Source organism: Lithobates pipiens, unplaced genomic scaffold (assembly GCF_037356315.1).
Source record: "Lithobates pipiens isolate NorthernLeopardFrog02 unplaced genomic scaffold, aLitPip1_a1.2 Scaffold_8, whole genome shotgun sequence".
Classification (NCBI taxonomy): domain Eukaryota; kingdom Metazoa; phylum Chordata; class Amphibia; order Anura; family Ranidae; genus Lithobates; species Lithobates pipiens.
Window position 1 is genome coordinate 156,638,028 of NW_027507903.1, and position 27,972 is coordinate 156,665,999.

The window sequence follows — 27,972 nt, forward strand, 5'->3', positions numbered from 1 at the left end:
ATAAAGAACTTTGATTGAGAGGGAGCAATCATTTTAAGGCACTACGTTCAATTTGCATCAGAATGGAGGAATCCTCAACCCATAAGGTGGAAGGAAGAGAGTGGAGAAAAATAGCAGACGCAATGGCCCTTTTAGTGACAGACTAAAAAATATCTTATTGACAAATATGAAGTTAAAATACATAAAGATTAAAATGGTAAAAAACTATTTATTTATTGAGGGCCCAAAGGCTGAACAATGCCATGATTGGTACATAGAGGCAAAACAACCCGCTTCCTTAGGTGAACTTCAAGGCGCGATGATCTAAAATCATAAATGTTAACTACAATGTTGGTACATAGTATAACATTTTTTACTATACATCCATATAGGTCAATATATCATACAATCAACAGTTTACCATCCCATTCTGTTCCACTCTTTAGAGTCGCAAATTCCACCTAAACAGACTCTCCCAAGGGTGGGGGGAATCCAACACTAAAGAGGGGGTTAGCATAGGGGACCTCCACAAGACCAACCGAGAAAGAAGAGCGCAGCAGGGGAAAGAACATGGTATCTTCAGATTTAGTTATGCATATATACATCTCTCCAGAGTTTAACTTCTAATAGGGTCCATACTTTATAAATAGGATGTGGTAAACAGGTAGTGTATCTGGATTGGGCAGTCAAATGCAAAAGCGGTCCATTGCAGTAATGAAGAGGGGTTTCCTTATTCAGGCCACTGAGTATAATGTTTTTGCAATAATCCTTTTTATTTTCATACAAGTCTGTTTTATCCATTTTGGCAACCTTAAAACGAAGAGTTATTTTTATTACTATTATTATTATTCAGCTCCTAGATGTAATGCTATTAATTGTGCATTTGTTCTCTCTCCAAAAGGTAAGCAATAGTGCCTTGTCAGAGGAAGCTGTCCTTGGATTTGAATATGGCATGAGTATAGAAAGCCCTAAGTTACTGCCAATTTGGGAGGCGCAGTTTGGAGATTTCTTCAATGGTGCCCAGATTATATTTGACACTTTTATTTCTGGAGGTATGATGGTATGAAAAATCTTTTGCAGCAGTGTGAATTGCCGTATGATTCACAGAGCTGTCTGCTCAATCCTTCTGTCTGTCTACGTCAATGTGATATGCCTATCTACAGCTATGTAATCATTATGCTTTCTTTTACTAATTTGGGGGTTTTACCCTCCAAAAACACAAATAAGATCATAAACTATATCTCCTAATCGTACAGTACAGGACAAGGGCAGAGTATTCATACAACATGGGTTCAGGTGATTGGACCCTGGCACAGTTTTAAAGGACACACCCCTCCACACTGAGGACAGCCTGTAATTTTGACACTGTATATACTGCTTGGGGTGCTCACATTGGCACTTGGTGCAACACGTTTGAGTAAGCCGTAGGGTTCTATACAGTTCCAGGGTCATGAACCATTGCTATGGAACCCAGTCCCTGAAGACTCCTTTGGGTTGTACCCAGTGTGATGGCCCTGGACTTTTAAAGTCCTGTGTGATTGACTGGTAAGACAGGGTCACCCTGTATCTCTGACCATTAGTGTTTAAAATGGGGCTGTGTTTGAAATATATTAACCTTGCAGTGTAAACATTTTAAATTTGGCACTAAAATTCAACCACTCAGAGCTTAGTCTCGGATGATTAGTTAGCTCACAGCTCTCTTTACACGCCTTAATGCCACTTTCACATAGAACCCTTATAAGGTTTTCAGGCACTTCCTCCCTCCCCTTCTCCACAGGGATTCATTACTCCTTGCATACACACTTGCCCTGTACTCTGCACCCTATTCCATGAGTACCCTACAGAGGAACACCCTCAGTTGTAGCTATGTGAAAACCAGGTGAAAGGGAGTCAAAGCTACAGGCCAACATTTGCTCTGCTGAAGGCCCACACAGCACTCGACCACGAAATGATGATGCATCCCTTGTAGTGGAGCAAGAACTGATTCTAACACGAGCAACTGATTTCAGCTCAATTTCAGGCACTCAACAAGCGGCCTAGTTGATTAAAGCAAAATTCGCTGCATCTGTGTCATGTTTCTGCAGGAAAATTAGAGCTTTAAAACTGACATCTCTGTTCAGGCTCTAAAAATGCCACTGCTCTTCTCCTTCTCCAATTTCTCTACCAAAATCCAAGCCTGATATGCAGTCCTAGAGGACACATACACAGAAAGGAATGAAGAGGATATTGGAGCAAGTTGTGTAAGATTTTTCTCCCCCAGACTAGACTTGTATTGAAGAAGCTTCATGCAACATTCTTGCTAATGTTGAGAAGCTCATTGCCTCTGTCCGCAAAAGCCTTGGCATTAAGCAAAGTCTCTTGCCATGCCACTTTGGATACAAAAAGACCCGCAAAACCTTCTCTGTTCAGAGCAGTCCAGTTAGCCCAGAAACATTGGACCCCTTCTGAAGAGGCACCCAATCGGGGTGCAGTCAAAGAATGTCACAGCGGTGGCCTAGATCCTCTATCAAGGGGGCACCAGGAGCCTGGCTGCTTTGAAAGAAGCAAACCAGGTCATCTCTTGGACAAAAACTCACTGTTCTGCTATCTTTGTGGTCCAAATCCCACAAGTGGACAACTGAAAAGCTGAATATTTTAGCTGTCGTCGCCTGGATCAGCAGGGATGGGCTCTTCATCCAGATTTCTTCAATCTGATATCTCAAAAATGGATTCCAGATGTCGACATCCTAGCTTCCAGATTCAACAATCAATAAACGACCACATATTTGTTGCCAGAACCAGAGATTAAGTGCAAATTCTACCTAGTCTTCTCAAAAAAAAAAAAAATAGAGCAAGACAGGAAATGGGCATTCTAATTACACCAAACATTCCTTCAGAAGAGCTTGATGGAGAGTATATTTATGCAGACTTTCAGCTGATGGTCCCTGGTTCTTCCCAACAGGCCAGATCTGCTGTCTCAAGGTCCTCGTTATGCTTCTCAGTCTCTGGCTCTAATAGCATGGCTGTTGAATCCCATGGGTTAAAGGAAAGAAGAGTGAGTGTGATTCCTACCTTGATAACCCTTGATACCCTGGTGTGAAAACAGGCACTTCATTCCCAGAGATTACTCTGTACCTTGAATTCTGGCCTTCCTACAAACAGCTCTTGACCAGAAAACAGAAATTGCCCTTAAGTACTCCTAAAGTTTTTAGGTCTCAATCTTATTTTTTTTTTTTTTTTAAGACCTGTTAAAATAACTTTTTTTTTCTTTAAACATCTTTAACACATCCCCCTGCAGCACCCTGTGCTTTCTCGGGATCCCAACTTGATTCTTTCAGTCTTGCAGAAACCACGCTGTGAAGCTGTTAGGGATATCCCCTCTCTCCTGCAACATGGGCTTTTTATGGTTGCTATTGTGTCTGCCAGATGAACTTGTGACCCTATCATGTAAATAGTATTTCACCATAACAAAGTTCTCTCCCAAGGCCATCCTTTCTTCTGAAGATGGCCTCAGCTTTCAACCTCAGTGAGGACATTGCCCTCCCATCCTTTTGCCCTGCTCTTAAGCATCCAAAGGAAATCTCTCTACATTGCCTAGATGTAGTCAGAGCATACCTCAAGGCTACTGCTCCAATCAGACAGACTGATTCCCTGTTTGACCTGTTTTTACTTCACAAGGAACACCCTGTTTCAAGGTTTTACCAGGCATTTGGCCTCAAGGTTCTTGCACTGGCACTTTGAGGTTGGGTCTTTTGACCCTTGGTTTTGGGCCTGTTAGAACAGTCCAGGTTGCCTTATTGTTGTCCACCCTTCTTATTCATTGCTTATGCACATCCTATGGTGTATGAATACTCCTATTGTATCCTGTACTGTACTCTAGGGTATGGAATTTTTATAGATAAATCAAAATTTTCCTTTTTCTGTAATATTCTAGAATTTTAAAATGTTATACAATATAAATGCATCTAAATATAAAGAAATTCATTATAGCCACATAAATGCAGATAAGATTTTATAAAAATGGGTGTATATCCTAACTGAATAAATTATTGCAAAGAATAGATCCCAGATTGACACTTTTTTTTTTTTTTTTTTTAGCAGCTCCGAGTAGGTGGACCAATTGTTTTTGACCAGTGGCTATGACATATTGTACATTTATTGCTCTTTGTAATGTAGTATGAAATGGAGCTTTAGTGATACCCCAGTTTTCATGCTGGATGCAGTGCACATAAGAAGTGTAAGCCAGAATTAATCATTCCTTGCATAATGGTGCAAAAGCATGAAATATACTCCTCCTAATAATTAAAGCATTTGCCCTACATTAATAGGTGAGGCTAAGTGGCTGCTTCAAAGTGGAATTGTGATTTTGCTTCCTCATGGCTATGACGGTGCTGGTCCAGAGCACTCCTCCTGTCGCATTGAACGCTTTCTGCAGGTGAGATTCTTCAGGTAATCTTGTTTGTAGGTGAACACGTGTTTTAGCCCAGAACAAAATGGAAAAATAAAATATACAGCATTGGATTTAGAGTTTCCAAACTAAACCACATTTTATTTATGCCTGCAATCTATTTTGATGGATTATTGACTTTGGTTTTAAAGTAATTGTAAAAACTCAAGGTTTTTCACCTATTCAGTTAAGGTGAAAAAACTTTGCTGCAGCTGCCCGCAGACCTCCCCTTTTTCTTACCTGACCCTATCCAATCCAGTGATGAGCATGAGCCCAGCAGCTCTAGTCACTGTCTCCATCCATATTCGACCGATAGCAGCGGGAGCCATTGGCTTCCGCTGCCTTCAATCAAGTCCAATGACACGGGAGCAGGGAGGCGGGGCCGAGTCACGCATTTTGTGTCAATGGATGCAGTAGCGGGACTCAGGAGCGAGCCACACGGGTGCCTCCATGAAAACCGTCTGTTCGTGGGGGAACCTGATGAAGGGGAGGCACCCCAGAAAAGGAAAAAGGGGTATACTCTGTGCAAAACCCTTGCACAGAGCAGGTAAGTGAAATATGTTTGTTATTTTTATTAGGAAAAAAAATGAATCTTTACAGCCCCTTTTTAATAAACTGAAAGTCAATTTTTTTCACCCCAATTTATCTTTTTTTTTTTTCTCCTTCCAGTTTTCTTTTTTTTTAACGGTTCCATTTTGTTTCCCCAACCAGTGCTTTTCACGCCTGCTAATTGCAATGAACATACTAGATTGGGTGTGGGAGTGTAATATTAGAGTGAAACCCTTAGATTATCGAGATACATTATGGTAGGTATTCTACCCTGTGGTTCTCCTTTGCAGCAGATGGTCTAGGGCAGGGGTCTCCAATCTTTTCAGTACGAAGGCCACATTGTATATTTTACAAATTTTCATGGGCCGAAAAAAAAAATCTGTTTTATGAATGATTAAAATTGCCCAGCCCCCCCCCCCCCCATCCCCTGTGACATTGACATATGAGTTGCTGTGGACCAGGCAAAATCTTGTAGCAGGCTGTATATAAGAATCAGGCTGTAGTTTGGAGATCCCTGGTCTAAGGGGTTATTTTGAAAACAGTTTGTCAGTTGCATGGGGATACCGTGACATAAATAAAATTGTATAAAGCAAAGCCGTGTGTTTTACAATTGTGCATCATTGTGCACTTCAAGACTTCAAAGCCAGCAAATGGCGAAAAGTAAAATGGAAGGAGGAGAGTACACTCACGTCACCTGTTGGTCACATAACTGGCTCTTCCCAGCCTCAGAGCTCCCTCTGCTGTATTGAGTATAGAGAATTGGTAAGGATCTGCCAGCAGTACACCACAGCCTGTATTTTATTATTGGGCCGTAGAATGCAGTCCACTATATATATATATATATATATATATATATATATATATATATATATATATTATAATATATATTATTAGTTTAACCAAGAGCAGATAATATGATGGGACCTTTTTTAGTGAGTGCATGTTTTGGCTTACTAGACTTATTTCTTGCTTGAATTTAAGCAATGACAGTATTATTTTTGGTGTTTCTTACAGTTGTGTGATAGTACAGAAGAAGGTGTGGATGGTGATAATGTTAATATGTTTGTTGTTCATCCGACAACTCCAGCACAGTATTTTCACTTACTACGTAGACAAATGATTCGGAATTTCAGAAAACCTCTGATTGTGGCCTCTCCAAAAATGCTGCTTCGATATCCGGTAATCATTTTGTTCACATCATATGTATTGTAAGAAAATTTTCACCATCTGAACAAGTCTGGACACTGGAAAACTAAAATGTGTTCCTTTTGCAGAGGAGCTGTGCCTGCACTGCAAAGGTTAACTTTTTGTTAATGCCTATTCCCATGAAAAACTGTTTTTTACTTGATCCTTCACTCCTGCAGGCTCCTTTACACTGCTAGACCAGTCACTGCAGCCTCTCACCGCCCACCCCCAGTGGCGGCTGGTGCTCAACATTTTTGGGGGGGCACAAACAAACTATAAAAATTCTGCAAAGCATTGATAAAAACATCAAATGCAGCCACTTGTGCCCGTCAAATGCAGCCACTTGTGCCTCGCCCACTTGCTTCCCGGAACTTACCCCATCTTAGTGGGAGATCAGGTGACGTCAGCGAGCTGTGGGATGAGTACCAAGTGACTGCGGCGGCTCCTGTGTCCTCCATTTGTCTTGCCTCCCTTCTGCTAGGTATCCAGTCAGAGCACCTGTGCCTTCAGCCAATCAGGTGACAGGTATTAGATTCGCGCCTTCTGATTGGCTGAGAGGCAGTTCAGTTTTCGAAAAACAAACTTTTCGCTTTTCTAACACACCTGGGTGGACTGCGAGCACAATGCTTTGCGCTCTAAGTCCACCTTTCGTGAAACCTATTAGAGCCTATGGCTCAAATCAGGTGCTTAAAAAAAACACCCCCGTCGCTGGAATTCAGGAATTCACCCGAAAAGGGGCCGGATGCATGAATAGGGGGTGGCTAACGCGGCCATAAATAGATTGATGCAATGCGTGAATCTATACATTCTACACAATGGGGGTGGCTGGAGAGAGGGGGCAGAACCCAGGCACCCCTAATGGATGCACCGCCACTGACCTGTACTGGACATGAGAACAACAAGGGACAGTCACTGCTGGACTGGATGGGAGCACCATTTTCCAGGGATGTGAAGGATCAGGTAAGTAAAAGTGCTCTTGCTGTCCCTTAGAGTAAAGAAGCAGTTAACCTTTGCAATGCACACACAGCCCCACTGCAAGGACTTTTTGGGTTTCTGGTGTTCAGCCCTAAGCAATGCTGCCAAAAGATAATGGAATGTTAAAGAAAATTGATCATTTAGTTTCATAATGATCATATGTGATTTATTTATTTTTAATAAGCAAAATAACACATTGAGTAAGCATACCAGTTTTCCATTTCTACAGTGCTCAAAATATGTTCAAGAATAACCAAATGTAAGGATAACACTTAAAGGATTCTGAAGTAAGCTGCCTGCAGGATAAATCAGTGACTGAATTTCATGGGGTGTTATTAATTAAATTTTTTTTTTTTTTTTTTTTTTTTATTATTATTATTACTTACCCTAAGCCTTGCCATCTGAATTTCTTTGCATAAGTAATCCTTTACCAATGATATACAGTAGATGCACCATTTATAGGGAGTACACTAGTAGACATAAGCTGTATACATTTTAAGAAATTTGCTAGGGGGAATGTTATAGGTAATATCCATTGACAACTACTAACCAATAAGAACTGTCATTCTTTGGTAGAGCATTTAAAATTGTCTACATGGTTTGTTTTACAAGGCTGCTGTGTCAAGTTTTGATGAATTGGCACCTGGAAAGACATTTAAACCTGTTCTTGGGGAGGCTGTTGCAGATCCTAAAAGGTAATGCATTATATTTCGGACCACCTTTTTATATGAAATCTGTTTCAAGAGAAAGAGAATGTGTAAATCATGTATTTATTGCAACACATGTAATTGCTTGTAAAAAACAAAGAAAAATAACCTTCATTGTTTTTGATACACCAACACACATTCTGCATACAGAAGACCTAAATGTACCTGCTCTATAGTGCGTCATAACACACAATTGCTAATGGGACCAAGCTGGTCCAAACTAAATTTTTACTTCATTAACAGATACAGTGCTGTATAAACTGTTTGTAGCCTCTGCTACAGTGTACAGTGCTGTCTTCTGGCAGCAAGACAGGGATTTCCTGTTCTGTTCCCGGAATAAAATCGAGTTGGGCTGAGCATTGTTCGGCCATTCACAGGAGCTTTGTATTCTTTAAATACAAAGCTTCCCCTGATTGGCTGAGGCGGAGATTGTGAAATGATCTGCCTGCCTCCACCAGTCAAAGGAGGCTTTGTATTCATCCATAGATTACAAAGCTCCCTCCCTGTCTGTAAATGGTTGAGCAGAACTTGGCCCAACTCAACTTTTTTTTTTTCTATGAGTGAGATGGGAAGTCCCCATCTTGTTCCCGGAACACAATGCTGTGTATGTTGCTAAAGCCATTTTGTTTATGCTGCACTCCTAGGTGCTGCATTTGTTAGTGAGGGTAATGATTCAAATGGACGGCTCAGTCCAAGCAAACTAAAACCTGGAAATTACCACACACCTTAATGAAGGAAAACTCCTGCAATAACATGAGCAAAGGTTTGAATAGGACCTTATGATTGTACTTAGCACAATTGTAAACTTCAGGACTAACTCAACCTTGGCATAATGACTATGTACAATGTGTGGCAGGTTGGCTTTTTCCGCCGCTACCCCCTTCCCTCACCTGTTACTGGTTGTCAAGGATGTTGACAGCTTCACAACCAACTAGTGACTGACAGCATACTGAGTCCAATAGAGAGTCAGAGATGTTAATTCCCCATCAGGTACGCTCTCTCTTTGTGATTGACAGCAGGCAGTGGGTGGATTCTATAGCCAATAACAGGTTATCTGTTGGTTAAGAAATCGCCCACTGCCTGCTGTCCATTACAAGGGGAGTGCATCTGGCAAAGTCTCTGAATCGCTGTTCGGTTCTGCCCACCCAGCTACCAAAATCCATGTGTCAAAAAAAAGTCTTTGTGACATCTTCAGGGGAGGGAGCTGAGCTGCACTGTCTGTATGGACACTCCGGCCTTGGTGCACCTCCACGCATGGTGCTTACCCCAAATTTGAGTGCCTGATTTCAACAGGTTCATAAATCTGTCACCCACACTGACGCTTATTACGCGAAGGCACAATGTACTTCTAAAGGGTGTCCTAGATGGTCTCTGTTCATTCCCCAGTATGTATGTCACCTGTGTGTATGTGCAGTTTGGAAATCTTATGTAACACAAGATTGGCTATACAGTATGTAATTTTGTGGGCAAATAAAACAATGCTTTTGCATGCACATGAACTTTAATGGCATCCCAGTCTTGGTCCGTAGGGTTCAATATTGAGTTGGCCCACCCTTTGCAACTATAACAGCTTTAGCTCTTCTGGGAAGGCTGTCCACAAGGTTTAGGAGTGTGTCTATGGGAATGTTTGACCATTCTTCCAGAAGCTCATTTGTGAGGTCAGGCACTGGTGTTGGATGAGAAGGCCTGGCTTGCAGTCTCGGTTCTATTTCATTCCAAAGGTGTTCTATCAGGGTTGAGGTCAGGACTGTGCAGGCAAGTCAAGTTCATCCACCCCAAAAAGGCTCATCCATGTCTTTATGGACCTTGCTTTGTGCACTGGTCCAAATCATATGGTGGCAGGGTGATTATGGTGTGGGGGTTTCTCAGGGGTTGGGCTTGGCCCCTTCATTTCTGTGAAGGGACCTCTTAAGGCGTTGGCATACCAAGACATTTTGGACAGTTTCATGTTCTCAACTTTATGGGAACAGTTTGGGGATGGCCCCTTCCTGTTCCAACATGACAGTGCACAAAGCAAGGTCCATAAAGACATGGATGAGCGAGTTTGGAGGAACTTGACTTGGCCACAGAGAGTCCTGACCTCAACCCCGATAGAACACCCTTGGGATGAATTAGAGCGGAGACTGAGCCAGGCCTTCTTGTGCACATCAGTGCCTGACCTCACAAATGTGCTTCTGGAAGAATGGTCAAACATTCCCATAGACACATTCCTAAACCTTGTGGACAGCCTTCCCAGAAGAGTTGAAGCTGTTACAGCTGCAAAGGGTGGGCTAACTCCATATTTAACCCTACGGACTAAGACTGGGATGCCATTAAAGTTTGTGAGTGTAAAGGCAGGCGCCCTATTACTTTTGATAATATAGTGTACTTACATTAAATGGTAGATTGTTTGTTTTATCTATGGTATGCATCAGTGCTATGTCTGATCTTTTTCTTATGTCTTTTCTTACAGTGTAAGCACAGTGATCCTTTGTTCTGGGAAACATTATTATGCTTTGGCTAAACAGAAAGAGGCACTTGGAGAGCAGGGACACAAATTCTCTATTATTCGCATTGAGGAATTGTGTCCATTCCCATTAGAAGGGCTCCAGCAAGAGTTGAGCAAATATCCAAAAGCCAAAGGTAAGCAGAGTTCATTTGACACAGCTTAGATCTGTTTGCTATTACCTTAAATACCATGAGCAAAGTTATATTATTGCTTCTGTGTGGCTGGAATCTGTCATCAAAATCAGTAGATTTTTACTTATAGTGAAAGTATTTTTTTCCTTCTTTATATCTGTACTTTTCTGCACACTAGCCTTTTCCCTTGTTTGTGGACTATAGATAGTAGACCTAAAAGGTAATCATGCATAAAACAGATATTCTGTTGAGTGCGGTGAAGAATTTACAAATGCAGGCTCAGGTTTGCACCTGAATCATAGACGGGTAATGTCTAAAGTTTGAATGCAATCATGTAGATTGTCCATGGTTTAACATATTAAAAAACAGTAAGTGCAACAGCATTATGTAAAATCTTTATTAAAAACAAGGCTTAACAAATTTGCTTTGAATCTAGGAGCCAGCTAAAAAACTTGGGAGACAGTTTTGATTAACTAACAAAGCTTACTGGTAGAACATATTCCCAAAGGAGAACTTATCCTTTAACCCTTTCCCTGCCAGAGCCATTTTAGGGGGGGTTTGCACACGTTTCAAAAAACATTTTAGTCCTGAAGATTACAAAACCCCCAAAACATTATATATTTTCTGAAAGCAGACTCCCTCGAGAAAAAAAAAAAAGCATTAGTGTTTTCCAGGCCAAATTGAATGGTACCCGGACCTTGTGTCTGAAGAAACAAGGTTTTACCTGTAATTGGACCCCGGGATCCAGTATTTGTTTTCTTCAGCCATATTCCTGGCGGGGTGCTTTTTACGGGCCCAGGGCTGTGGATCCACCAATCAAAAAGGGGGCCTGAGTCACTGAAGGTTCTTTTAACAGAGCCCACTGCGAGAGGTGATTGGGTCTGTTACCACAGAACCCTGCAGCTGGATAAGGTAAGGGAAGATTCCTGAGGAATTTTTGTAATTTTTGTGGGTTTTCTATTTTACGTAAATGTTGTAATGCCTATAGTCACCAGCGGGGGCTGTCAAGAGCACGTATCTGATTCCATGCTTGTCAGTCTCACTCTGTGTACAAACTGCATGCTTCCTCCGGGCCAGGCTTCAGGTAAAGCCGTGGGAAGGGGGGGTTCTTTTCTCCTCAGAATGTCCCCCCACCGGATAGCTTTCCTCCAGGCAGAGGGAGCATGGCATTAGGTGGTTGTGTGCCGCGCCACTCCCGCCACCATTACGGCAGTTCCCTTTGGCAGCTCTCCTCCTCTCCTCCATGCGGTCTGTCAGGATCCGAGCCCGCTCACATGGGAAAACTTTCTATTTTAAAATGGATGAGGGAGGGGGCGTGGTGGGTGGTGCGGCTTAGTGGTGTTGGCATGCTTCAACGTCCAACGCGGGCTGTATAGCTATAAAATGCACCTTTTTCAGGTGCATACAGCTAGGAGGGAAACAGAGTGGACAGGTGGCATGTGAGTGGGTGACACAGGCATTCCCAGGCACATTTACTTAAAGCATCAGGCTGAGCTTAATAGCAGCGTCAGTTGCTGGACTATTGCTCAGCAGTGGGTGCATTTTTTGGTGTTACCTCTGGTCATAGTGCTGAGCACAAATGCAGAGGAGGTGGTTCAAATGCCACAAAGACCAAGGACACAAAGGGGTTGCCCTCAGGCCGTAAGGACCCTCCCTCTGCAACAGCGTCCCGTACTAAGGATGCTGGTCAGAGTGAGCCGTCGGGGTCAATGGGGGTTGCAATTGTTTCTGACACTTGAGCCCCTGTCTATATAACTGAGCAGGTTTTCTCCTCCACTATGAGTGGTTTAGAGGAAAGATTAGTGGCTTTAATCACATCTTCAGAGTGGAAGAAAATGCATTAGGTCCCCTTCCATCACCCAGGATCCTCAAATGGAGGAACTGTGGGAGGGGGAAGATGAATTCTCCTCAGGGGACCGTGAATAAGCTGATTCCTCTTCTGAGGAATCAAGTGGGGAAGGTCCTTCATCAGCCCCACATGCTGAGAAGTTGCTGGTGCATTCTCTTACTGAAATGGTCCACACCACATTTTAAGCTACCCTTAACGGAGTCGGTTGAAGAGCCCGCTTCCTGTTTGGATTCACTAAAGCCTCCGCAAGCCTTGCGTGCCTTACCTGTCCATTCATTACTAGAAAAGCTTATGTATTCTGAGTGGAATTGCCCAGATAAACATTTTTTTTCCTACTAAAGAGTTTTCAACACTTTATCCTATGGAAGAAAAATTTTCTAAGCTATTTGTAGGCGACTGCTCAGATTCGGAAAACACATGTTTTGTTCCTGTTGCCCGAAGGGTCCTAGGAAAGGACAGGCAGCATTGAAATCCACTATTGCTAAATGGATTTGGCAGGTAATTATTCAAGCTTATGGCTTGAAGAGGAAGGTTCCACTTTTTTCAGGTCAAAGCGCACTCCACTAGGGCTGTTAGTGCTTCATGGGCAGTGCATCACCAAGCCTCCATGGCTCAAATCTAGGCCGCAACCTGGTCTTTAGTCCATACATTGACCAGATTCTATCAGGTGGCTGTAAGAAGGCATCAGAATATCGCATTTTGGGCGTAGTGTGCTGCAGGCAGCAGTATAGGTCCTCCGGTCTGATTACACCCTATTTTTGTTTGTGTCCCCTCCCCTGCTTCTGGGACATCCCATGCAGTTATTACTGTGGGTCTGTGCCCCATGATGTACGATAAAGAAAATAGGATTTTTCTAACGGCTTACCTGTAAAAGCCTTTTCTTGCAGTAGATCACGGGACACGGAGGTCCCTCCCCTCTTGCTGGTTACACGTGTATTGCTTTGCTACAAAACTGAGGTACTCCCGGTAAGGGGAGGGGTTATATGGGGAATTGAACTTCTTGTTTAGGGCGTGGCAGTGTCCATAACCTGGAGGTGCCATATAACACATACAGTTAATACTGTGGCTCTGTGTCCTGTGATGTACTCCAAGAAAATGATTTTACAGGTAAGCTGTTATACAATTCCTATTTTTTATGTCATACGCTATTACTGCAAAAATTCAGTTAATAACACAGTAAAAAAAAAAAAACACATTAACCTTAATTTCAAATTTATTTAAGTTTAAAAACATATTTATATTGATGAATCCAATATAGTGCTAAGCATAGAACTCCTCACCAGCCAAACTAGATGCATAGCACCTTCCCTGGAATATGCGATTAAATCGGCATGTCGCTCCGCCCTACATAGTTCGTCTCACGTGTAATGAGCGATCTGCTGATATTGCATATTCCTTAAAGTGCAGGTGTTAAGCTTCTAGTTTGGCCAGCAAGGAATTCTCTGTATAGCGCTATATTGGATTAATTGATGTAAGTGCGTTTTTAAATTTTAATACATTTGAAAGTCGGGTTTTACACTATTTGGAACCTGGTGATGAGCTATTTGGGATGCTGGGATGATCATTGTTTAAACATCTGCCTCTGTGGAGAACCTTTGGAACCATTCTGGGATTATTCTGGCCTGGTGGTTTGGTCACAAGCTCGTCTGACCTTTCCTTAGAGAGTCATATATAGCTGGTAAGCCTGCATTCCTTCCATAAGTGGTGGTGGTGGTGGTGGTGGTGTCGCAGTTTACAATTTTCCAAAGGTAAATGGATGCTAATTTTGGACAAGCTTATATGAACACTTAAAGAGGTTGTAAAGGTTTGTGTTTTTTCGCCTTAATGCATCCTATGGCAATGATGGCCCCCCGTTTACCTGCTGTGCATGTGCCCCAGCGTCCTCTTCTCTGCAGAGTCTGGCTGTTGATTGGATGGATAGGATAAATTGATGGCAGCACAGCCATTGGCTCGCACTGCTGTCAATGACATCCAATGTTGCGGCCACTTTGGTGCAGGACCGAGTCATACACCCTATGGACGAAGCATGTATGACAGGGAGCGCGCCTGCAAGCTAATCCCCTCGTGATAGAGCTTCCCAGAGTGGGGTTAGCTATTGTGGGGAGGAGCTGAGACAGCCGCCGAGGGAACCCAGAACAGGAGGATCGGGGCCACTCTGTGGCAATGAACTGCACAGTAGAGGCAAGTATAACATGTTTGTTAATAAAAAATAAATAAAAACAAACCCATACAACCCCTTTTTGTTTTCTATTTTATTTTTTTCACGTGTACTCTTTTGTGGTTTTGGATTTGGTTTTACCCCTCAGAGAGAGTTTTTGTATGCTTTTCAGATTATTCATTAATACCGTATATACTCGAGTATAAGCCGAGATTTTCAGCCTCTTTTTTTGAGGCTGAAAGTGCCCCCCTCGGCTTATACTCGAGTCATCGCTGTCTGCCCGCTCGATCAGCGTGTCGAGCAGACAGACAGCGGCCATTCTGATTCAAAAGCCGCGCCTCCGGCTCCGCCTTCGCCTGTGATAGGCGGAACACTGAATTTCCCAGCAGCCTGTGTTCCGCCTATCACGGGCATCCGCTCATCCTCGTACTACGGACGAGGATGATACGACGTCCGTGATAGGCGGAACACAGGCTGCTGGGAAATTCAGTGTTCCGCCTATCACAGGCGAAGGAGGAGGCGCGGCTTTTGAATTTTACAATGGCCGCCGACGAAGAGGGCACGGGACGGAGGCAAGGCACGGCACGGGACGGGACGAAGGCAAGGCACGACACGGGACGGAGGCTCGGGACAAAGGCTCGGGACACAGGTAGGCTGGACACACACACACACACACACACACACACACACACACACACACACACACACACACACACACACACACACACACACGGATGGAGACACACACACACGGATGGATGGATGGATGGAGACACACACACACACAGGGATGGATGGATGGATGGATGGAGACACACACACACAGGGATGGATGGATGGAGACACACACACACAGGGATGGATGGATGGATGGATGGAGACACACACACACAGGGATGGATGGATGGATGGATGGACACACACACACACAGGGATGGATGGACGGACACACAGGGATGGACGGACACACAGGGATGGACGGACACACACACAGGGATGGACAGGCATGTCTCACCCTCGGCTTATACACGAGTCAATAAGTTTGCCAGTTTTTTTGGGGGTAAATTGGGGGCCTCGGCTTATATTCGGGTCGGCCTATACTCGAGTATATACGGTATGTATTTCATATAGTAGTGTGACCCTTTTATGTTAATAAAACTCTTATTAACCAAGATATCTTGCACTCGCAAAATTGCTTGGTAAAAGCGTGTATAACATACAATCCATTCAAGTTGAGAACTGCTCAATCGACTGGATGCAGATGTGAATTTTGGATTACACATTTTAAGGGGGCGAACCCTCCAATGCTGTGATGAATATGGTTCACCTTTTGAAAAACATAAACCACGCTGCACGTTTGAGGAAGTGATTACTAGTTATACGGGTTTGACAGTCGAACCTCTGTATCTTGTTGACTGAGCGATTCTCAAATTTGATGTATTTTATGTTATACAAGCTTTTGCCAAGCACTTCTGTGAGTATAAATATATCTGTTCATTAAAACTTTAACATTTTACATGATGCTGGTGCATTTTCTATTTGTTCAAGGATTTTCCTGTCTGGAGAGAGGTGCAAGGAGATGCTTATGATTGTGTTCTGCATCCTTAGGAAAAATCTTGACCACATTCTGCATGGATGTAAACCACCAATTAGTCTGAATCCTTTCAACCCTTTTTTTACTAAAAGAGTAGTTTTCACCAGGTACACGGGGATAATTACCAGCAGGTTTAGTTTAGAGTTTGGCAATGTTCAGACAAGTAGGTGCAAAACAGCTTGCTTTGTCATTATAACTGGCACATGTATAGGTGTCTTTAACATATAACGTAATGCTCCATTGAGAGTATGGCTAAAAAATGTGATGTAAGACATTCCAGTAAATAAAATGTTATATTGTCTTTTTTGCTTTTTGTTAAAGATTTCGTTTGGAGCCAAGAAGAACCACAAAATATGGGTGCATGGACTTTTATTTCTCCAAGATTTGAAAAGCAGTTGGGCTGTAAGGTAAAAAATTTACTATATTATGACGTTGAACATTTCTGTTTTTTTATTAGGTTGTTTTTGGCAAATGGTTTTCTTGCTTCTCATGAATAGTATTCAAAACTTTCCTAGAAATCATATTTTCATATATTTTTTTTTCCACCATATGTATTAAACAGTTCAAACTTCACAAGATAGTGATGCATTCAGAGCCTAGAACCAATTTTTCACATAGCACAGTGCCCTTGCAGAACATAAAGCAAAAAAAGAGTAAAAAAAGGGGCAAAAAAATGTATGCAAATACTACAAATCTGCACTACAAAATATACAAATTACTTTGCAAAATAGTAATATTTAACATGCTGAGCATATGACAGCATCTATGATCATAATTTTAATAGTAAGCAAAATCTCTGACCCTTGTTGCCCCTTGAAAACAAACCTAAACGACATTATTTAATTGGGTGAACTTTAACTATTTAAGGACCGAGCCTCTTTTTGAGATGTAGTGTTCACAAGTTAACCACTTTAACCCCAGAAGAATTTACCCCCTTCCTGACCAGAGCACTTTTTGCAATTTGGTACTGCGCCGCTTTAACAATTGTGCGGTCGTGCGACGTGGCTCCTAAACAAAATTGACGTCCTTTTTTTTTTTTTCTCTTCCCCACAAATATAGCTTTCTTTTGGTCTTATTTGATTACCCCTGCGGTTTTTATTTTTTGCGCTATAAACAAAAAAAGCGACCATTTTGAAAAAAAAAAACACATTATTTTTTTACTTTTTGCTATAATAAATATCCCCAAAAAGATACAAAAAAAACTTTTTTTCCTCAGTTTAGGCCGATGCATATATCTTCTACATATTTTTGGTAAAACAAAAAACGCAATAAGCGATTATTGATTGGTTTGCGCAAAAGTTATAGCGTTTACAAAATAGGGGATAGTTTTATGGCATTTTTATAATATATATATATATATATATATATATATATATATAATTTTTTTTTTTTTTTTTTTTTTTTTTTTTTAAATGATGGCGATGAGCGTTTTTTTTTTAATTCTTTTATTGTGACTGCGACATTATGGCGAACACATCGGACTTTTTTGACACATTTTTGGGACCATTGTCATTTATACAGCAATCGGTGCTATACAAATGCACTGATTCCTATGTAAGTGACATTGGCAGTGAAGGGGTTAACCAGGAGGTGGCAGTGTTTTACAGATCACAGGGAGCAGAGATCAGCGTCATTTGTTGCTTGGCAGAATGGGGAGATGCTGTTTACATCGGCATCTCCCCGTTCTTCCTCTCCATGAGTCGATCGCGGGTATCCCCGCGACAATCGAGTCCACATGACCCGTGATCGGACTCACGGAGCCCTCTTAAAGGGCAACGTACAGGTGCGTGATTTTGCCTGTACGTGCCCTTTTGCCGACTTATATCGTGAGGCGGTCGGGAAGCGGGTAATATCATTTTTTTTTTTGCTAGAAAATTACTTAGAACCCCCAAACATTACATATATTTTTTCAGAAACCCTAGAGAGAAAATGGCAGTTGTTGCAATACTTTGTCACACTGTATTTGCGCAGCGATCTCACAAGCGCAATTTATTTGGAATTTATTTTTTTTATAATTAAAAAATAAGACAACAGTAAAGTTAGCCCACATTTTTTTTTATATTGTGAAAGATAATGTTCTACCGAGTATCAATTTACTCAACATGTCATGCTTCAAAATTGCACCCACTCGTGGAATGGCGAAAACGTTGACCCTTCAAAATCTCCATAGGCAACGTTTAAAAATTTCTATAGGTTACCAGTTTTGAGTTAGAGGAGGTCTACTGCTAAAATTATTGCTCTCGCTCTTATCGCGGTGATACCTCACATGTGGTTTGAACATGGGCGCGACCTGCATGTGCGTTTGCTTCTGCACGCAAGCTCGGTGGGACGGAGCGCTCTTTTAAAAAGAAATTCCTTTTTTTTTTTTTTTTTTTCTTTAGACCGTCTTGGGTCACGTTTATTCCTATTACAAGGAATGTAAACATCCCTTGTAATAGAAAAAAAAAAAAGCACGACAGGACCTCTTTACGGTGAGATCTGGGGTCAAAAAGACCTTAGCTCTTACATGTACGCTAAAATGCAATTTAAGAAAAACCTTTTTATGACCATTGGGCGGAAGTGACGTTTGACGTTGCTTTCACCATCCAATGGTGTGGAGCTGAGCAGGGTGCCATCTTTCCCTCACTCGGCATCCAGCCTGTGAGGGAAGAGGACCAGATCGTCTCCACCGCTACCGACAGCTCCGGTAAGCGTGGGATACGACCACTTTTATTTGAACGCCAACCGCCCGCTGTTGAAAAGGATACCGAGGTTATGGCAGCTAGCTTCCCCTGCAAAATTATTTTTCTAACTCCTGCTTCATCTTGCCGTCTGCCCGCCGTAATTATACGGCAGGCAGTCGGCAACATGAAGCAGGAGTTGGTAAAATTATAAATTTTTATTCTTGAACTTCTGGGTGACAGGCGTCCCGCGATTCTGTCTTGAGATTTTACTGCGATCCATTGGGCGACAAAATCATGCCACGATCGGGATGCCATTGGAAGTGACGGTGATTGCACGGGGGAGTCCCAAGATTTGCCGTGATTCAGGATGCCTAGATGTGACCGGAGCCTTAGCCCTGGTTCAAACTGGAGCATTTGACATGTCAAATTGGTGGCAATTGCCATCAGTGGCATTGTCTTAAGCATCTGTGGCGCTACACCGATTTCAAAAAGTAGTTTCTCTACTACTTTTTGCTATTTTGGGCTGCAAATTACATCAATATCTGTGGGAAAACCTGCACAGATGTCTCTAAAATCACAGCCAAAAACGGGACTGAAACGTGGAAGTGAAATCTTGCGAGTTCAGCTGAATTCGCACGGCTTCATTCCCGCAGCTCAGTGTGAACCTGGGCTCAATTTGATATACTATACACCAAATATTTACTGCAGGTGTACCTTCCTGCATGTGTTTTCAATTACAGCGATTGATTTACCTGCAGGGAATGCTTGGTGAATGCCACATTTTAATGCATCTTTTAAGTGCCATTTGATTAGCTCAAGGAGTTTTTTTTACCAATTGCATATACTGTATGTCACAGTTAAAATATATGTAAAGAGTTGGGAGCATATTCATTCAGCTCTTTCAGATGTTTTTTCTGGCATTTTTGCAGAGTTTTCGTTCAGGCGTTTTGAAGTTCAAAAGGTCACAATGTAAAAGAATTAAAATGCCTGTAATCTGCCAAAAAAGAAGCTCGTGTACCTTTTTGAGCGACGGACGTTTTTTTGGGAAACAACGTTCAAATGTGGATGGGAGGCCATTGAAATTAAGAGGATTTGTCTTGAGCGTTTTTTTGAGCTGAGGCTTATACCCTGTACACACGGTCGGACATTCCGACAACAAAATCCGTCGGATTTTTTCTGACGGATTTTGGCCTAAACTTGTGTTGCATGCAAACGGTCGCACAAAGTTGATGGAAAATCCGATCATTCTGAACAAGGTGACGTACAACACGTATGTCGGGAATATAAATGGGCCAGCAGCCAATAGCTTTCATCTCTTAGTTTATTCTGAGCATGCGTGGCACTTTGTCCATCGGAATTGTCTAGACACAATCGAAATTTATGTTTTCGGATTTTGTTGTCGGAAAATTTTAGATCCTGTTTTTAAACTTTGTGCATCGGAAAATCCGGAAAAAGTCAGATGGAGCCCACACATGATCGGATTTTCCGACATGATCCGATCGCACATTTTCCGTCTGAAAATCTGACCGTGTGTACAGTGCGTAAGAGCAGAAAAATGCCTAGATGTGAACGGAGCTGTATTGTAATACTTGCTATTACTTTATGTAAGAGTAGTATTTGGAACACTATTAATTTGTTGTTTGGCATGTCTTTATAGCTGCGTCTCATCAGCAGACCTGCTCTTCCTGCTCCTGCAGTAGGTATTGGGACTCTACATAAACAACAACAAGAAGATATCATCAAACAGACATTTGCATAGCTGGACTAACTATGGACAGATCTGGACATCAACCATTGGATAAAACAAGCTTTTCTATAAAAAAAAATCTTTATCATGGGGATCAAAACACTAACGTGTTACGTTTTTCATTGCAACTGTATAACTTATTAGCAAAATATCATCATTTTTAAAAAGTGCACAAGTGATTTTCCTTTTTCTTCCCTTTTTTTTTTTTTTTTTTTTTTTAACTGAAATCAAAGCAGGTAACAAACATCAGTGCTGTTATGTGTTCAAAAAGCTGCTGCTTCTTCATTGTCCAGTCACCAGGCTGGGAGTATGTTCTTGACCAAATGATTGTGCTTTCACATTGGTGGTAGAGAATGTGACCATGCTGTATAGCAAGCTTGTTTAGGTCACAAACCCGACTGTTACTGTGTGTGTGTGTGTGTGTGTGTGTGTGTGTGTGTGTGTGTGTGTGTGTGTGTGTGTGTGTGTGTGTGTGTATAGATATAATTAGTATATAATGTATTTCAACTGTGAATTGCATGTGTACCTGGAGTTCAGCTTAAAATCATCTTATAGCCTCTGCCAGACTAATTCCAATCACAGATGATTCTAATATATAAAAGATGACTTTGATTGGAGGACTCCCGTCTATGTCAGCTGGAATATTTACATGTGTATATGGGAGTACTAAATTAAGTTTTTAAGGGGCAGTAGAGTTTTTTTTTTTTTTTTTTTTTTCTCAATTTATTGCTGGAGTTTTGCTTAAAGTGATAGTAAGGCCACTTTCACACGGTGCGCTTGCAGGACGTTAAACTGCAAGCAGCATCTTTGGATCGGCGAAGGAGCGGTGTTTCAATGGGGCAGCGTGGCTATACTGCCATCTGCATCGGCTTTTTGCAGGCAGTGTTGAACCTTTTTCGGCCACTAGCGGGGGTTAAAACTGCCCCGCTACGGCCGAATAGCGTAGTTTTACTGCCGACGACGCTCCCACCCCAGTGTTTAAAGGGGCCTAAAGGCATTTTTCAATTATACCTACCAGTAAGCCTATCATAAGGTTTACCTGTAGGTACAGTAAATATCTGCTAAACGTGCACCGTTTAGGAGAGATTTACTTAGCAGTGCCCGCGACATCACCGGCGCATGCGCACTGCGCTCTCGCTGGACTGCGTGCCGTCTATAGAGAGAGCTGTGCCGTGGCCATTACTCATCAACGTGACGAGTGATGTCATCACTACTCGCACAATGAAACGGCTGCAGCCCACAAACCCGGAAGAAATACCGGGTGAAGATGGAAGTCCTGTCAGCAGTGACAGCATGCCGCTGGAGGGCTTAGTTTTCAGGTACGTTTTTCATAATGTGCTAGTGTGTGATGCATACTAGCACATTATGACATTAATTTGCAGTTTTTTTGCAGTTTACTATGGCTTTAAGTATAACTAGGGTATAACTAAGGTAAAGCATATTATAGTTTTGACTAGAGTGAAGAGGGATTGGAACACCTGTCATATTTTCAATGCTGTCTGTGCCCCTATGATGGGTCACCTGAGACCAGGTGACAGATGCAATTCCGTAGGAGTCAGGAGTGCACCGCTAAGGTAGTGGACCCTAAGACTGACTGCTGCGGGTTGAACCCTGGGAGGTTCAGGAAGCAGGTCTACTGGATCACTAACACAGATCCCAGTGGGAGCTAGAGCATAGATTCCCCAGGGTGTGGAGTCTAAGAGCCAGCAGGTGTTCACCAGAGCCTCTAGTGGTGAGGATTGACTGCTGCAGTCTGGCTCCAGGTCGCGGCCCCTAGGGTTTCGCAGCTCACGGTAGACTACAGGAGAAGGAAGGAGCAGGCTAGAACAACAAGGATAGTAAGGGATAAGGCAGAGGTCAGGGTGACTAGCAGACAGAAACAACAGAGGACACGCCAAAGGTTCAGGGTCACAGGCAAGCGGGGATAGTCGGCGACACGCCAATAGGTCAAGGTCACAAGCAGACAGGAATAGTCAAGAAAACACCAAGGTTGGTAACAGAGACAAATGTAGAGCACGCAGGAAACAGGAAGCCAAACTCACACAATGGTTGATCAGCCTTGTTGGCTTGCAGTGCACAGGTTAATATGGGGTTCCCTGATAGGACCTGGGATGTAGCCAAGCTTAGAGGAGAGGTTATAAAAACAGCCAGGTGAGAGTGGCTCTGAACACATAAGTAAGCTGACAGAGAAAGATTACTGCATAACCATGACACCCTATTAGGGAAATTCACCCTCTCACTTTGTCATGTTTGCTATTAGAAGTAAAAGAAATTCCCAAATGTTGGGTTGTCCCTAGAACAGTAGCAGAGGGAAATCTTCCAATGGGGACACTATTTTTTTGGTGACCCAGAGATTTCCAGTTTTGGCTATGAGGCAGGAAGTAAAGAGAAATCTCCCCGATGCAACACAGATAGTGAAAAAAAAAACTGACAGACGTTATAACCCTCCCTTACTCTATCTAAAATTAAACAGTTTTGCCTTTAGTTCTACTTCAACTGTCTTGACTGTAAAATATTTCATGATGATCTTAAAGTGATATTAAACCCAAATCCAAAAATGTGATTTATTGCAGCTTACCAATGTTTAGATATGGTAGCTGCATCCATTTTCTTTTCTTTGGCTTTTCCCCCTCTGTTTCCACCTGGCCATCTGGGCAGTAACATAACTCCAGTATTAGAATACCCCCACTCTGGATGAAGGAGCACATGGACACCTTTTGGACAGCAGACTTTTTAACCTGGAGGGAAGGGGGTGTTGGATGCACTAGCAGATTTAGATACACTAACAAATGTAAGCTGAACTTCAGCTAACAATTAATAAGCAGTTACAGCAAACACTAACTGAATAAAAAATTTGAAAAGATAGGGGCAGCAGCCAACATTCAAATGTGTCCCCACATAATAATCAATAAAAACAATAAAGATAGATGTGGCGCTACCTCCAAGGTGCTTAATATAGTGCGACAGATTGAGTGAACACAGAAACAGTCTAACAAATTAGACATACATAACAAATAAAAATATGATGCCTCTAGGCAGTGCTGTCAAACTTCAAAGTGAATGATCAAATAATGCAAATATGCAAAAAATACACTTGATGAATAAAAAGCAGTGCCTGTAAATAATGGAATACAGTCCATTCAACAGAATAACTAGTTGCCTACCTTGGGCGTCTTACAAACGTCCATAAATCCCCGTCCCCTGTACACAAGGCATTTCTTGTACGCCTTGCACGATCTTATCTCATTGTGTTCAGCTAATGTGTACAGCCAGTGAGATCCTATGACTGGGAGCTAGTCAGAAGCCTTCCTCACTGAATGATCACTCTGACAGAAAATCTCAGTGAGAATTCAATGTAACATTTTAAGCCAAAACAAGCAAGTAACATAGTAGCTATCTTATCTCCTGCCTTCCCTGTCAAACAGATTTGTGTGAGAGCTGCAGCTGACAGAGGAATGTTTTTTATTGTGTGCACAGGGAGTTAACTCTTAACCATGACATACACTTTTTTTTTTTTTGTTTTTTAATAAACCCTTTCATTTCAACCTGTATAATCCCTATTTAACAGTTTTATCTCCTGTTCCATGTTTCTATTTTAAATTATTTGCTGGAATTTTTTTTTTTTTCATAAAGCACATATATACATTGTTATCTTTTAAAGAGGAAGTAAACCTTGATGGGTTTACTTCCTCTTTGATTCCCTGCAAAGGTAAAGCATAATGGACTACTATGCATCGCATAGTAGCCCATTATGTGTCACTTACCTGACACAGGAGCCAGCGAAGTCACCGCTGTCCCCTGTAGTTCCGAGTGTCCATCTTCTTGGTGGGTCTCACTGCTCCGGTGCTGTGATTCACCGGAGCAGCAATGACATCACTCCTGCGCATGCACACGGGAGCCGACACTCGTGGCATATCGGCTCGATCTGCAGCTTACCCAGTGCGCCTGCACCGTAGACAGCGGTGGCTGTCTTCAGGTAAATATCTCCTAAACCGTATAGGTTTAGGAGATATTTCTTGGACCTACAGGTAAGCCTTAATCTAGGCTTACCTGTAGGTCAAAGTGGTTTGTAAGGGTTTACAACCACTTTAAGGATTTACTTTTAAAAATACATTGTTTAGAATATATCAGTTTTATTTTAAATCCGTAATAACTATAAATTACTGATGCATTATGAGAAAAATTTAATGTATGTGAAAAACAAAACAAAAAAAAACATTATTTTGTAAATAACTTGCTTTGTATCAAAAATGTCATTTTAATGTTGCAGTCAATAGAACAAGCAGCAGGATAACATGTACGTTTTTCCTCAGATTAATGGTACTTGTGTTCAAAGTATTACTGATCAAACTTGAAAGTATACTTTTACTTTTTTTTTTTTTTTTTTTAAAGATTTTTACTCTTCTTTCTTTATTTTATTTTTTTTTTTTTTTTTCTCCCCTTAAAATTCAAATACATTTTAAAAGTCTCAGAGGACTTTAGAGTCAGAAGAAAGCCCCGTTGCCGCCCAAAAAACAATATGTGTATCAATTCTTTATCATAAGTAATTACAAAGTTATAGACTCATGAATTGACACAACAGAAATGTGAAATATGTGTCTGGTCCATAGGGGGTAAACAGGACTGAGAGCCGAAGTGGATAACATGCTGAAGGTCAGTTCCAATCAATAAAGTGTATGTGCAAGAATGGTGATATACAGTGTCTTGCAAAAGTATTCACCCCCCTTGGCATTTTTTGTGTTTTGTTGCCTCACAACCTGGAATTAACATGGATTGTTTGAGGATTTGCATCATTTTATTTACAGAACATGCCCACAACTTTTTTTTTTTTTTTTTTTGTGAAGCAAACAACAAATGGGACAAAATAACAGAAAAAGTCAATGTGCATTACTATTCACCCCCCCCCCCAAAGTCAATACATTGTAGAGCCACCTTTTGCGGCTATCACAGCTCCAAGTCGCTTTGGATAAGTCTCTAATGAGCTTGCCACATCTTACCATTGGGATTTTTGCCCATTCCTCCTTGCAAAACTGCTCCAGCTCCTTCAAGTTGCATAAACCACAATCTTTAAGTCTGACCACAGATTTTTTTTTTTTTATTGGATTGAGGTCTGAGCTTTGACTAGGCCATTCCAACACATTTACGTGTTTCCTCTTTAAACCACTCAAGTGTTGCGTTAGCACAGTGTGTTTGGGGTCATTGTCTTGCTGGAAGGTGAACCTCCGTCCTAGCCTCAAATTGCACACAGTGGTACAGGTTTTGCTCAAGAATATCCCTGTATTTAGCACCATCCATCTTTCCCTCAACTCTGACCAGTTTCCCAGTCCCGACTTCTGAAAAAACATGGTGTTCTTTGGGCAATGCGATGTGTTGGGTTTGCGCCAGACATATTGTTTTTCTTTGGCCAAAAAGTTCAATCTTAGTCTCATCAGACCAGAGTACCTTCCTCCACATGCCTTTTCGCAAACTATAAACGTGAGATTTTGTTTTTTTGCTGAACGTAATGGCTTTCTTCTGGCCACTCTGCCATAAAGCCCAACTCTATGGCGCATACGACTTATTGTCATCCTATCTACAGATACTCCAGTCTCTGCTGTGGAACTCTGCAGCTCCTCCAGGGTTTCTTTAGGTCTCTGTGCTGCCTCTCTAATGCTCTACTTGCCTGGGCCGTGAGTTTTGGTGTGCGGCCATCTCTTGGCAGGTTTGCTGTTGTGGCATGTTCTTTCCATTTGGTTATGATAGATTAGATGGTGCTCCTAGGGATCATCAAAGATTTAGTTATTTTTTTATAATCTGTCCCTGACTTGTACTTCTCAACAACATTGTCCCTTTACTTGTTTGGGGAGTTCCTTGGTCTTCATGGCAGTGTTTGGTTTGTGGTGCCTCTTGCTTAGGTGTTGCAGCCACTGGGGCCTTTCAAAAAGGTGTGTGTGTGCATGTAATGACCGATTATGTGACACTTAGATTGCACACAGGTGGACATCATTTCACTAATTATGTGATTTCTGAAAGTAATTGGTTGCACCAGAGCTTTTTATGGGCTTTGTATCAAAGGGGGTGAATACATACGCACATGCCCATTATCATTTTTTTATTTCTGAAAAATAGTTTTTTGTATATATTTTTCTAATTTTTCTTCACCAACTTAGACTATTGTGTTCTGATCCATCACATACAATTCAGATTAAAAAAAAACATTGAACTAAAGGCTGTAATGTAACAAAATAGGTAAAAAGTCAAGGGGGTGAATACTTTCACAAGGCACTGTAATTGATAAAACAATGTGAGAAGATCCAAGTGCAAATGGGCATCAACTCTTAAAATCATGTGGTCACACTAGCTTTCACCATCCAGAATACACCAGAAGTGTGCCCTAGCAGCTCACCTTAACCCCTTTCAGACCGTCCAACGTACATTTTGCTGCAGCCCAGGTGAGCAAAATAACATACCTGATTTCGTACACGCAGTTTAGAGGGTGTGCCGCGACCAGCTGATCGTTCACAGGGGAGGCAGCTCAGCGGTGTGCTGATGTAAACAAAGCACACCGCTGATCTCAGTGAGGACAAGTGAGAGATCGTGATTCAGCTAAGCTGAATCATGATATCTTCTTTCCTCCAGTGTAACGCTTCCCCCTACAGTAACACCTCCCAGGGAACACACCCCTTGATCGCTCCCTAGTGTACACCCCTTCCTTGCCAGTGCCATTTATACAGTGATCAGTGCATGATTATCGCACTGATCTCTGTATTGGTGTCACTGGTAACCAAAAAGTGTAATTTAGGGTCAGATTTGTCTGCCGCAATGTCGCAGTCCTGCTAAAAATCACTGTAAAAAGTAAATAAATAAGTCCATAAATCTACTCCGTAGTTTATAGACGCTATAACTTTTGCGCAAACCAATCAATGTACGCTTATTGGGATTTTTTTTTACCAATAAATATGTAGCAGAATACACATATTGACCTAAATTGATGAAGATATTATTATTTATTTTTTTGGATATGTATTATAACAGTAAAATATATATATATATTTTTTTTTTCAAAATCACTGGTCTTTTTTTTTGTTTATAGTGCAAAAAATAACTGCAGAGGTGATCAAATACCACCAAAAGAAAGCTTGATTTGTGGGAAAAGACATCAATTTTATTGGGGTACAGAATCGCATCACTGCACAATTGTGAATTAAATTGACGCAGTGCCTTATCGGAAAAAAATTGCCTTGTCAGGAAGTAGGTAAAACCTTCCGGGGGTGAAATCAAAGACCACAAGGTTCTGACTGCTTTCAATATGTAAAATCTTTAACCCTTGAGAAAGTCACATGATGTGTGATGCAATGTGTTGGGAGGAGCTGGGTAACATCACTTCCGGCCGTGGCCGAGATCGGAAGTTCTGAGTGTTTCAATGCCATTTTGTCTTATTATATGTAACCTACTACTCTTCAATAAATCTTTACTTTTACAATTACTGCACTATGGAGATTTCCTTTATCTTGTATGGCCCTTATTAAATAGAGGAGGAGG

At 41.7% G+C, this 27,972-nt stretch overlaps 1 protein-coding gene across 2 annotated transcripts in view; it reads left to right on the forward strand.

Annotated features, from left to right (window-relative positions):
- Positions 1-27,916, forward strand: part of DHTKD1 (dehydrogenase E1 and transketolase domain containing 1) — a 61,753-nt gene extending 33,837 nt beyond the window's left edge. For both annotated transcript variants that reach the window (XM_077469218.1, XM_077469217.1), the window contains exons 11-17: positions 881-1,031; positions 4,287-4,393; positions 5,969-6,133; positions 7,727-7,809; positions 10,274-10,443; positions 16,363-16,448; positions 20,362-27,916. In XM_077469218.1, the coding sequence (XP_077325344.1) occupies positions 881-1,031; positions 4,287-4,393; positions 5,969-6,133; positions 7,727-7,809; positions 10,274-10,443; positions 16,363-16,448; positions 20,362-20,463 (864 nt within the window). In that variant the 3' untranslated portion in view covers positions 20,464-27,916. The remainder of the gene's footprint in view (positions 1-880; positions 1,032-4,286; positions 4,394-5,968; positions 6,134-7,726; positions 7,810-10,273; positions 10,444-16,362; positions 16,449-20,361) is intronic.
- The last annotated feature ends 56 nt before the right edge of the window (positions 27,917-27,972 follow it).